The sequence below is a fragment of the Salmo salar genome, chromosome ssa18, assembly GCF_905237065.1.
Source record: "Salmo salar chromosome ssa18, Ssal_v3.1, whole genome shotgun sequence".
Lineage (NCBI taxonomy): Eukaryota > Metazoa > Chordata > Actinopteri > Salmoniformes > Salmonidae > Salmo > Salmo salar.
The window spans coordinates 11,944,495-11,958,069 of NC_059459.1; the positions used below are offsets into that span (position 1 = coordinate 11,944,495).

At 42.3% G+C, this 13,575-nt stretch overlaps 1 protein-coding gene across 3 annotated transcripts in view; it reads left to right on the top strand.

The window, feature by feature from the left end:
- The first annotated feature begins 6,327 nt into the window (after positions 1 to 6,327).
- The window catches only part of LOC106576750 (E3 ubiquitin-protein ligase TRIM35), a 28,081-nt gene continuing 20,833 nt past the window's right edge, over positions 6,328 to 13,575 (top strand). The window contains exons 1-8 of one of the 3 annotated variants that reach the window (XM_045700754.1): positions 6,331 to 6,874; positions 7,073 to 7,171; positions 7,241 to 7,818; positions 11,363 to 11,970; positions 12,705 to 12,800; positions 12,968 to 13,198; positions 13,299 to 13,321; positions 13,413 to 13,531. In XM_045700754.1, coding sequence (XP_045556710.1) covers positions 11,494 to 11,970; positions 12,705 to 12,800; positions 12,968 to 13,198; positions 13,299 to 13,321; positions 13,413 to 13,531 — 946 coding nt within the window. In that variant the 5' untranslated portion in view covers positions 6,331 to 6,874; positions 7,073 to 7,171; positions 7,241 to 7,818; positions 11,363 to 11,493. Of the gene's footprint in view, positions 6,875 to 7,072; positions 7,819 to 11,362; positions 11,971 to 12,704; positions 12,801 to 12,967; positions 13,199 to 13,298; positions 13,322 to 13,412; positions 13,532 to 13,575 lie in introns of all 3 variants that reach the window. The other 2 variants (XM_014154121.2, XM_045700753.1) reach the window with 2 other exon arrangements.

Here is a 13,575-nt window from a genome sequence, read left to right on the forward strand (position 1 = left end):
TAGATGGGCCAGCTGCAAAGTCAAAGTTGTCGATACTGTCCCTTATTCATACCCCTTGACTTATTACACATTTAGTTGTGTTACAGCCTGAATTTAAAAAAAATTATAATTCTCACCCATCTACACATAATATCCCATAAAGACTAAGTGGAAACATGTTAAGAAATGTTTAGCATAGAACAAAAAAATGAAATACAGAAATATCAAATTTACATAAGTATTCGCACCCCTGAGTCAGTATGTTGCAGAAGCACCTGTCTTTCTGGGTAAGTCTCTAAGAGCTTTCCACACCCAGATTGTGAAACATTTGGCCATTTATTATTTTCAAAATTCTTCAAGCTCTGTCAAATTGGTTGTTGATCATTGCTAGACAAACATTTTGAGGTCTTGCCATACATTTTCAAGTAGTTTTAAGTCAAAACTGTAACAGCTACTCGGGAACATTCACAGTCTTCTTGGTAAGCAACTACAGTGTAGGCCTTGTGCTTTGGGTTATTGTCCTGAAAGGTGAATTCATCTCCCAGTGTCTGGTGGAAAGCCCACAGTTTTCTCCTATCACAGCCATTACACTCGATAACTGTTCCTGCAGTCAAATGACCAAATCGCCCTCTGGTGGCCTCATGGGTGGAATGTCATTAATATTTTTCATGATTAATAAACATTATTTTTTACAAAAACCCGGTGTTTTTGTGTCAAACGGTTTTGTTATATTTCAGTCTTCTGTGATGTATATAAAGTGTAATATTGGGATGAAACCTCAAAATGTAATACATTTCAACTCTATATCTGACATGGTACAGGTGTCTTCTTTTTTTAAACCTATAACCATATGTGTAAGGTGTATACTTTTGTTTCAAAGTAAAAAAAAATATGAAATTCACTGATTGACTGAGGGACCGTACAGATAAATGTATGTGTGGGATTCAGAGATGAGGTAGTCATTCAAAATGTATGTTAAACACTTTTATTGCACACAGAGTGAGCCCATGCAACTTATTAAGTGACTTGTTAAGCAAATTTGTACTCCTGAACTTATTTAGGCTTGCCATGACAAAGGGGTTGAATACTTATTGACTCAAGACATATCAGCTTTTAATGTGTTATTCATTTGTAAAAATGTCGAATGACATAGTACCACATAATGTCAAAGTGGAATTGTGTGTAGGCCAGTGACAAAAACATCTCAATTTAATCCATTTAAAACTCAGGCTGTAACACAACCAAATGTGGCATAAATCAAGGGGTATGAATACTTTCTGAAGGCACTGTATTGTTGATCTCAACATCAACTGTTCAGAGGAGACTTCGTCAATCAGGCCTTCATGGTCAATTTGCTGCAAAGAAACCACTACTAAAGGACACCAATAATAACAAGAGACTTGCTTGGGCCAAGAAACATGAGCAATGGACATTAGACCGGTGGAAATCTGTCCTTTGGTCTGATGAGTCCAAATTTGAGATTTTTTATTCCAACTGCCGTGTCTTTGTGAGATGCAGAGTAGGTGAACGGAGGATCTCCGCACGTTCGGTTCCCACTGTGAAGCATAGAGGAGGAGGTGTGATGGTGTGAGGGTGCTTTGCTGGTGACACTGTTGGTGATTTATTTAGACTTCAAGGCACACTTAACCAGCATGGCTACCACAGCATTCCACAGCGATACGCCAATATCCACATTTTGTAATGGTACTGTATTTCCAATTTATTTATAGAGTCAGTTATGTAGCCTCTCCCACCGTCTACCAGACAATACAAAGCCTTTCAGAAGACCATATTTGAGTTTACCAACTTTTATTATTGCTTCAGCAATGTAAACATCTGAACAATCACCAGTTACACTCAACCTTGAAAGCGAGGGGATTCAAATCATCAATACAAAGTAATACATCTCCTTGAAATAAACTGCTTTGGTTGTGCCACTACATGACAAATGAACTCAAGTAAGCAGTTATAGATTGGAAAGTGAGTGGTGGACATGAGCAGCTCAGTAGAAACCCCCAAACAGCATGTCTTAGCTTGTTATAGGAGGCCAACGGTGCTTAATGCTGGGCTGCATTCACAGGGCTCTGTCTGGGGCGAACACGCTTCACTGATTCCGAGGAGAAACAGAGCACAAATGAGAAAGACCACAGTCATTCTCTCTCTAAAACTCTCCATTAGTCCTCCCTCTTTTGTGAGTAAGTACTGAGACTGCCCAGTGTGTCCAGGAGCACTATCCACTGTTCCCCATCTCTCTCACATGAGCAATTTGTCTGTCTCCTGGCCACTGTACGGAAGAAAGCTCCACTGTCAAGACGTGTGTGTAGGTGGCAGAGAAGTCAAGCGCAGGAGGAACAAGCTAGGTGGAACTGGAGTAGTTTAATAAAATATAACACCAAAAACACCAAAACTCCAAAAACCAAAGTACAATAAAAAGGAAACATGGGTACCAAAACCCTGTTGCGCACCAAAAATGACAACACGCGCAAAACAACAAACAATCTCTGACAAGGACATGAGGGGAAACAAAGGGTTAAATACACAACATGTAATGAATGGGATTGGAACCAGGTGTGTAGGAAGACAAGACAAAACCAATGGATAATGAAAAATGGATCAATGATGGCTAGAAGACCGGTGACGTCGACCTCCGAGCACCACCCGAACAAGGAGGGGCATCGACTTCGGCAGAAGTCTTGACATCCACTCCATCATTCTCCACTCATTTTGTTAAAAAGAATCCCCAGACCAACACATCAGCTAAAACACAGAGGCACACACACAACTAAACAAGACACGCAAGCGGACTTGCACACGCACACACAGACATACACAACCACACACATGCATGCGCGCACAGACACACAGATGTTGCTGAGTGTAGCTTCACTATCTGGCAGTGCCGCTAACTGTGTATTTCAGATTGATTATTTCTGCGTTGACATGTGTTGATTAAGGGGTTAGAACCTACTGTATGGAGTGACGTTAACAGGTGCTCCACCTGCAGTGGAGGCCATCACTCACGTCACACAGTACGGTACCAACACTAGGCTGTACCAGGTTGGGCTTTACATCACTCCTCAGTCAGTACTGCTGATATCATGATATGAGAGAGAGAGAGAGAGAGGGAGAGAGAGACAGAGAGATAGACAGAAAGAGAGAGAGCGATAGACAGAGAGAGAGAGAGAGGGAGAGAGAGACAGAGAGATAGACAGAAAGAGAGAGAACGATAGACAGAGAGAGAGAGACAGAGAGAGAGACAGAGAGACAGAGAGAGAGAGAGACAGAGAGATAGAGAGAGAGACAGAGAGACAGAGAGATAGAAAGAGAGAGAGCGATAGACAGAGAGAGAGCGATAGACAGAGAGAGAGAGACAGAGAGAGAGACAGAGAGACAGAGAGAGAGACAGAGAGAGAGACAGAGACAGAGAGGGAGAGAGAGACAGAGACAGAGAGAGAGACCGAGAGAGAGGGAGAGACAGACCGAGAGAGACAGACAGAGAGAGAGAGAAAGAGAGAGACAAAGAGAGACAAAGAGAGAGAGATACAGAGACAGAGACAGACAGAGAGAGAACAAAGCCTCACATAGAGCCAGTAGAAAAGGAATAGAATTTCTGTTTAAATCTCAGAACTCCGACTGATAACACCCAGTCAGTCATGTCATGTCTCATCGGCAAAACACTAGTTTCTGATTCTGAAAATCACTCTGCTCTCGGTAGCTATTGGCTAATACGGCAAAGTTGCTACAGCTAGCTCTTAGTGCAAGCTTGTTTGAATGGCCATACGGTAGCTATTTTGCCAGCTTGTTGATGAAGTTGTACGGCACCAAAGTTTTGGGACTGTTAAAAAATCACATGTATCTGACTCTGAAAGCTGGCACTGTGCCTTGCTACTTTGTAATATTTGACCAACGCGATAACGTTGCGGAAAGCAGTCAGCTGTGCTGTAAAACTCAACGCACTACTCACGGCAGAACAGATATAATGAAAGCTAATTCGTGCATTAGCTAGAACGCCCCTACACTAGCTAGCTAGCTAGAGGGAGTATTCAGCATTGAGTGAACTGGCGTTGTTAGCATCACTGCCTTTCATTTCATATGGATTGATTTGATACTGGTTCAGACAGCAAGCAGACATTTTTGTGCACATTTCAAACTTCATAAATACTGATTCTACCACCACAAAACATATTATTTTATATAGAATTAGGTAGACTTGCTCATGAAAAAAAAGTAAATATTAGCTACAGATTAACTCTGACTCTTTTGAGGATCAAAGGGGGTTCAGTGGACGATGTCCCCTTGGTAACATTTTGAGGATGAAAGGAGGTTCAGTGGATGATGTCCCCTTGGTAACATTTTGACGATGAAAGGGGGTTCAGTGGATGATGTCCCCTTGGTAACATTTTGAGGATGAAAGGAGGTTCAGTGGATGATGTCACCTTGGTAACATTTTGACGATGAAAGGAGGTTCAGTGGATGATGTCACCTTGGTAACATTTTGACGATGAAAGGAGGTTCAGTGGATGATGTCCCCTTGGTAACATTTTGAGGATGAAAGGAGGTTCAGTGGATGATGTCACCTTGGTAACATTTTGAGGATGAACTATCAGACAGATCAGTGCAGACGGCCTTCACACTTTCTGAAATATTTTTTTACATGATTGTTTAATTTAAATGTTTTACCTTTATTTAACTAGGCAAGTCAGTTAAGAACAAATTCTTATTTACAATGACGGCCTACACCGGCAAAACCCGGACGACGCTGGGCCAATTGCGCGCCGCCCTATGGGCCTCCCAATCACGGCCGGATGTGATGCAGACATGAGACAATGATGTAGACTCAACAATATGTTTGTCTGATCAGAATGGGGACAGACATTAGTAGTATTAGAACTACTAATAACAAATTGGTCGTCAGCTTATTAATGCCTTCTATACTTCTGACTACTTTAGTCCCCTGTGTCCCAAAACAGGATCCTATCATGATCTCACTAGAACTACTAATACCAAATCCTGTTCAACAAGAAATGATGACCCACACTTATGGAGCACTAATATTACCAAAGGGATCAAAGGTCAACTAATAATAGGCCTACAGGTAGACTGTAGAGAGGTCATACATCACAACGAAGATGGACACAAATCCGAAATAAACTGACCTCACTAATGGTGTCAAATGGAAATGAAATTACCATTTGAGTGGTACTGGTAGCGGAATGAACATACATGGCAAAATCCCTTATGTCTGGATCACTTAGGGAAAGAGAAATTACTCCGGTGTGCAATGTATAAATGGGTATTTCAGACTGTTACAATTAGGTGTCTGTGGCAGAGAATGGAAAATAAAAGCATTTGGGTGAGAGATAAAGAAAAAGAGTATTTGGAAGAAAGTTAGACGGAAGAAGATGGAGCCTGTGATAGATTGCATCAGAACATTTTAAGTATCCCATTTAAAATAATAATGTGACTAGACGCAGTATTGTGTAAAACACTTGATTTGATTAGATGCTCTCATGTCTGCCTAGAGCTGTGCCCTAAAAAGTAACATGGGATTTCATCTGCCAAATAATCAATATTCACTTAATAGCCTCTTAAGAATGGGCCCCAGACATCATCCGTTGTGACTGACTACAATACAGCTGCCATAGCAGTGCTGTACTACCCCCTTTTGGCAGCTTTCACAACTGAAAGTCACAACAGAATCCTGAGGGTCTGCTGACTAGCTGAGGGTCTGCTGACTTGTGAGGCTACTCTGAGCCTGACAGAGCGTGTTCTGCCGGGTTGCAGTTCCTATGGTGCTGGGTTACAAGACGCCAAAGCTTTTTAACTGGTTCTGCTATCAGAATCCATGCGTTATAGCTGATCACAACAGACCAGAATCACCTCTCAGAGTAGAAGCTTTTTGAAGTTGATTTGGCAGTGTGTCAGACTGGCAGTTATGGCTGAGGCTGTTACCACCTCAGTGTCAAATTAGTGCCAACCAGTTATTATTGGTTAATCAGTGCCAATCAGTTATTAGTCCTACAGTAAAAAAAAATAAAAATCCATCAAACATTTTACAAGACAGCAGATACCAGACATCTACACTGCTTTGTTCAGTGCCTTCGATCTGTTGTACATGGCACCTAGTGTGGCTGTTTCTGTCGGGGTGTTGCTGTTGAACGACTGAGGCACTAACACTGACTTGAGATTCAGCAACATGTGCCAAAGGAATTACTTCATTGCTATGTTGTGCGACCTCTGCCTTGGCAGGAATTGGATAACTGGGATAAACTTTGATCACAGGTACAGCCTAAATGTTAATAGGTAATCAAGCAGTGTAAACCTACATTCCGTGTGGTGGGTTGGTGAGCAAGAGGTTGAAAAGGCAGAAAGGGTACGGTTGTAATGACGTATGTACAAGTCGCTAGTTCATACTGTATTCTGAAGAGAAAGGCCTTTACCTGACTCTACCTGAGGAAGAGGATGCTCCAGCAGGGACCTACAGCAGCTCTGGAGGACGAGCTCAGCTGTCCCATCTGCTTTGAATTCTTCCAGGACCCAGTGAGTCTGAAATGCCCAACACAGCTTCTGCCGCGGCTGCCTGGGAGCACCAGCATGGATACAACAAAAGCTGCGCGAATGCCCCGTCTGCGGGCGAAGGCATTCCGTGGACGATTTACATCCCTCCATGTCCAACATGAAACTAAGGAACATAGTGGAGGCCTACCTGCAGAGAGAGGAGAAGGAGGGGAATGAGGGGAGAGCAGTGTGTCTTGTGCTGGGTTCCATACATAACAAGAAGCTCAGGTTTTTCTGTAAGGAGTGTGAGGAACTTGTTTGTGCTGTGTGTGTGGAGACCGAGCTGCATGCCAAGCATACACACCTGTCAGTGAAGGAGGAAGCGCAATGGCGTAAGGTACTGTTCTCGCAGGAATACACATCTACTTGCAGTCTTTTCCACTTGCTAACCAAGTTCCCTTCGGAACTCAATATATTCAATATACTGTAAACACAGAATAGTTGAGAAACTCGTTTTTATTTCCATCCTTCTTCTACTGTAACCCCTCCTTATCTCTCCACCACTATCCCCCACTCTCTTCCGTTATCTACCCAGAGGGAACTCACGGCACTGCTCTACAACCTTCCTGAGAAACTGGAACTGGACATAAAGCAAGCGAGAGCATCAAGAGAGCGTGCAGCACAATACATCAAGGTATGTCGCTAGCTAAATAACACAAAGATATTTACACAGATACATGTCTATCTTATTGTACTGTTCCAGACCCAGGCCCAGACCACAGCAGGACAGATCAAGAATGAGTTTGCGAAGCTCCACCAGTTCCTGAGAGCGGAGGAGGAGGAGGCCAGACAGGCAGCTCTGAAACAGGAGGAGAGCAAGAAGACAGGGTTACTGACTGAGAGGATCAACCGCCTCACCAGCGACGTGACTTCCCTCTCTGAGAGAATCTCAGACGTACAGTACAGGATGTTAAACAGATGATGTCTCATTCTTGCAGGTTCATCTCACATATTTTAACAACGTTCTATATTCATGGTACAACTGTTAAATGTACTGAGGCTTTCTCAAATTATTTTTTTAATTTTTTACTGAGATCCACGTGTTTTTTGTTTCAGATATACAAGGACTTGAAAGACACGTATGCAACATTACAATGATCATCATAAGTCAAATATTTGATCAGTCTCCAACATTATTGACACAAAATGTGTGAACTGTATGTAATTTCAGTACACTGCAGGATCCAGAGCCTTTATCAGGAACACTGATAGATGTGGCCCAACACCTGGGCAACCTGAGGTTCAAGGTCTGGGAGAAAATGCAGAAAATGGTGCAATACAGTGAGTACACAGATTTTATAAGCAACAGTCCACATTTTGAGGTTAACCATTGACTTGCTTCCATGGCGCAGCACATTGATCCATTTATAAACATTACAGTCCAATATCCAGGCTCCAGCCTATAGCACTCTTTCATAGCCTTGAATACCAAGTGAAGCAACAACAAAATGTACCTTTTCTGAGCCAGTCTGATTTCTCACAAAAAGCTGACTCATGTTGGGATTCCTGACTGACCAGTGATGCAAATTCCTTAAATAAAAATAATTTTACTTAAGTCGTATTTTGGGGTGGATGCATTTTTTTTATTGAATCGCATTTATTTTGGTTAACAGACATATACAACAAAATGTACAATGTGAACAAACTTAACAGTATTAATGAAAATGCTTGTCTACAACGTGGTCCTCATTGTTTTTACCTTTAACATACAGTTGAAGTTGGAAGTTTGCATACACCTTGACCAAATACATTTAAACTCAGTTTTTCACAATTCTTGACATTTAATCCTAGTAAAAATTCACTGTCTTAGGTCAGTTAGGATCACCACTTTATTTTGAGAATGTGAAATGTCAGAATAATTGTAGAGAGATTTGTTTCAGCTTTTATTTATTTCATCACATTCCCAGTGGGTCAGAAGCTTACATACACTCAATTAGTATTTGGTAGCATAGCCTTTAAATTGTTCAACTTGGGTCAAACGTTTTGGGTCGCCTTCCACAAGCTTCCCACAATAAGTTGGGTGAATTTTGGCCCATTCCTACTGACAGAGCTGGTGTAACTGAGTCAGGTTTGTAGGCCTCCTTGCTCGCACACGCTTTTTCAGTTCTGCCCACAAATGTTCTATAGGATTGAGGTCAGGGCTTTGTGATGGCCACTCCAATACCTTGACTTTGTTGTCCTTAAGCCATAGTGCCACAACTTTGGAAGTATGCTTGGGGTCATTGTCCATTTGAAAGACCCATTTGTGACCAAGCTTTAACTTCCTGACTGATGTCTTGAGATGTTGCTTCAATATATCCACATAATCTTCCTGCACCAGTCCCTCCTGCAGCAAAGCACCCTCACAACATGATGCTGCCACCCCCATGCTTCACGGTTGGGATGGTGTTCTTCGGCTTGCAAGCCTCCCCCCTTTTCCTCCAAACATAACGATGAACATTATGGCCAACCAGTTCTATTTCTATTTCATCAGACCAGAGGACATTTCTCCAAAAAGTAAGATCTTTGTCCCCATGTGCAGTTGCAAACCGTAGTCTGGCTTTTTTATGCCATTTTGGAGCAGCGGCTTCTTCCTTGCAGAGCGGCCTTTCAGGTTATGTCGATATAGGACTTTTGTACCTAGTTTTGTACCTGTATCCTCCAATACCTTCACAAGGTCCTTTGCTGTTGTTCTGGGATTGATTTGCACTTTTCGCACCAAAGTACATTCATCTCTTGGAGACAGAACTCATCTCCTTCCTGAGCGGTATGACAGCTGCGTGGTCTCGTGGTGTTTATACTTGCGTACTATTGTTTGTACAGATTAACGTGGTACCTTCAGGCATTTGGAAATTGCCTGAGGCCTTGGTTGATTTCTTTTGATTTTCCCATGATATCAAGCAAAAAAGCACTGAGTTTGAAGGTAGGCCTTGAAATGATGACTCATGATATCAATTAGTCTGTCAGAAGCTTCTAAAGCCATTTTTTTGAATTTTCCAAGCTGTTTAAAGGCACAGTCAACTTAGTGTATGTAATCTTCTGACCCAATGGAATTGTGATAGAGTGAATTATAAGTGAAATAATCTGTCTGTACTTGTGTCATGCACAAAGTAGATGTCCTAACCGACTTGCCAAAACTATAGTTAGTTAACAAGAAATTTGTGGAGTAGTTGAAAAACAAGTTATAATGACTCCAACCTAAGTGTATGTAAACTTCCGACTTCAACTGTATATAATGATTAAAAGGCAAGACAAAATTACAAACAACCATAAATACATTCATTTAAATTGACATCCTAAAAAGTGCCACTATTCACTGCACTTTTCCCTATCCTTAAAAATCAACCATATATTAATTTCACATTTCAACCTTAAAAAAACTATTCATTGCACATCATAACTATTATTCAAATACTGTGACGATCGTCATAAGGAGCAAGGTGCAGCGTGTTGAGTGCTCATGATAAATATTTATTATTATACTCAGAACACAATACAAAAACAATAAACAAAGAAACACGAATGTCACGTTCTGCAGGCTTCACTGAGCAATACAAAAACAAGATCCCACAACACCAGGTGGGAAAAACCTACTTAAGTAGAGACAACGATTAGAGACAATGAGGACCAGCTGCCTCTAATTGGAGATCATCCCAAACAAAACCAACATAGAAATACAAAACTAGAACATGAACATAGAAATACAAAACATCTAAAAACACCCCCTGTCACGCCCTGATCTACTCTACCATAGAAAATAACATCTTACTATGGTCAGGACGTGACAAATACATACACCTGACCAGCAGTAGGGGGGGCACAAGGGGCAGTGGAGTGGTTTCTCTTACTTAGACAACCTTGTTCAAATGAAAACCTTTGCCTGCTTTTTAAAGCTATTTTAAATTGTTCTTTGCTTGATCTCCAAGGGGAGGCTATTCCATAGACCAGGTATTCCCAAACTGGGAAAAAATTCTTCACATTTTCAAACAGTATATTTATATTTTCCATCGGGGCTATACATTTGGGTGAGTTTTTTCCCTCGCCTGAGTAGCCTCGTTTCACTGCCAAAAATAAAATTAAACTATCTAGTGTTCAACAAAATAACAACACAATGTCAAATACAGGTAGCCTAGTCCAATAATTAACATCCAATCACATTAACCGTTACTCTCTTGTGGGAGTTCCACTAACAGTCCGTATGTAGCCAAATGTAGCTGCTGCTCATTCTGTTTGCTCGAAAATTGATAAATGGTAAAAAAAAAAAAGTAAGGCCCACGTCCATAGACACACAAACCAGCTCTACTGGTAGTACTGCTACTACCAGCAGTACTACACCTGCACCTGTCAACGACACAAGTTGTTCTGCTTCCACGAGCACATCCAATGCTAGCATCAGTAATTCTACATTTGTTGTTAGCTCAGCTAGCATGGACACTGACAGTTGTGAATCTGATGCAGCTGAAGAGCTACTGCCCCCTTACCCGGGAAAGCACTGAACAGCAGACAGGGACGTTGGACCATCGAAGAGGCGCAAATATGATGAGAACTACATTGAGTTGGGGTTTCTTTTATATTGGGAGTAGTGCCTTTCCTCAGCCACAGTGTGTTGTATGTGCAAAAGTACTATCTCACAACTCGATGAAACCTTCAGTCATGCGCAGACATTTAGAAATAAAAAATGGCAATTTGAAAAATAAGCCATAGGACTTTTTGGAGTGAGAATTAAGATGACTTTCAAATAGTAAGACATATATAAAAGCAACAGTACTACTACTATTGTGGAGGATTTATTGGTGTCATGTTCAATAAAGGTACAAATTCTGTTTACTTCGATTCCATGCCTCAGTCTTTAAGTGGAGCAAATCAACACCAAAACACTGGACCAGTTTGCCAGCATTCCAGACAGCGTCATCAGTCCCTAGCCCAGCCACCCTACGGTAGGTACACCAGCTCAGAACAAGCACACATCTCTCCATCATGGCTGCCACCTGGACCCTGGAGGATGACATGTCCTGCCCTGTGTGCTGCGATGTTTTCACTGACCCTGTGGTGCTGGGCTGCAGCCACAGCTTCTGCAGGAGCTGCCTGGACAACTACTGGAACACTCAGGTCATCAAAAAGTGCCCCGTCTGCCGCCTCCATTCCCTAACCGACGCTCCACCCAGTAACCTGGCTCTGAGGAACATCGTGGAGACCTTTGCGAGGGAGAGGAGCCACAATACCACCAAGCAGGAGGAGACGAGAAAGGGGGAGAAGGAGAGCCAGGGAAGGAGGGAGTCAGGAGGGAGGAGTGGGTTGGTACGGGATGGGGATGAAAGGTGCAGTCTCCATGGGAAGAGGTTGTTGTTGTTCTGTGTGGAGGACCAGGAGGCTCTGTGTGCGGTGTGTCAGACCTCCAGGAGACACAGGAGCCATCAGCTCTGCCCTGTGGATGAGGCTGCTCAGGAACTCAAGGTATGGCTAGTACTGTCTGTCATTTCAGGGCCAGCAGCTGCATGTCACTTCGCTAGGCTGGTCTGGTTGTGTTACAGTAATTCGTCTGTTTACTGTTTTACTGTAGTTTTGCAATTACCGTGAGTAGGTACTGTAAGTCATTTATGATAAACAGATGAGCCCGTGTGACTCACTTCGTAGAGCAGCTTACAACGCCAGGTTGTGGGTTTGATTTCCATGGAGGACAAGCACGAAAATGCATGCACTCACTACTGTAAGTCACTCTGGATAATAGTGTTTGCTTAATGACTTAAATGTTATGTAAAATTCCACCTTATTGGGATTATTCACTACACTGAAACTATAGTTCTGTTTGCTTAGTCTTGTTATTTAGCAATGTGTTGTTCTTTTTCGTGTTCTTATCTGTGCATCAGATGAGCTCATGCGTTTTGCAGGAATGTTGGCATTGCAGTTTCTGAGAATCAATCAAAACGGTTTCGCCGTAGGTAGAACAAATATGATATATTGACATTAATTCTGTCTGTTGTGTCTAATAGCACACAGGCGCCTCAATACCCGAAACTGTATGTGGCCTAAACCCCTTGACTTCTCTCGTCCTCTCTCATCGCCTCCTTCTCAAAACCCATTGGAGGAGAAGGTCCGAGGGGAGGGACCTCTGACTTTCTCGTCCAGTGGAGAGAGGACACGAGGAGTCAAGGAAATGCAATTGAGATTTTCCTCTGGTATGTGGCCAGGAGGAAGTGAAAGCATCTATCATCCCCCTGAGGAGGAAGTTGGAGACATTCCAAAAGTTGAAGGAGGATTGCATGAAAACAGCAGAACACATCAAGGTAAGTACTATGGAACAAACAATTATACGGAGAAATAAAGTTTACTTTACTCTCAACATTTTGGTTTCCTAGCCTTTTTCAACAGTTTTGCACTATGAAACCATTTTCATATTGTATCAGAAAGTATGAGAGGTCACCCACTGACCCTTTGACCTATTGACCCCCAGAGCCAGGTCAAGCAAACAGAAAGAAAGATAAGAGATGAGTTTGTGGAGCTGCATCACTTTCTGCGTCTGGAGGAAGTTGTCCGGCTGTCTGCCCTCTCTGAGGAGGTGGAGATGAAGACAGTTATAATGACAGAGAAGATTGAACACCTGGCCAAGAAGATGACCTCCCTGACCAGCAACATCAGAGAGATAGAACAGAATATAGAGGCAAACGACCTTCAATTTCTCCAGGTACAGAGACACTTACTGTAAACATACACATTCTAAAATACTATACATTTGATTTTCAAATTTAGCCATTTTATCTCACACAACTATGTTCTTTCCCCAGGCTTACAAGAACAACAAAGCAAGGTAAGGTACTACTTTTTCAAACACATTCTGCCTGCTTTGAGGTTACAGTCCTTTACTACAACAGCCACTCCATCTGTATTTTTTGCTTCAGGGCCAACTGTACATTGCAGGATCCAGAGCCTGTATCGGGGGCATTGATCGATGTGGCCCAACACCTGGGCAACCTAAGGTTCAAGATCTGGGAGAAGATGCAGGAGAAGGTGCAATACAGTGAGTAGTAGACCAGAGCAAATGAATGGTTATCAGATCCTAGA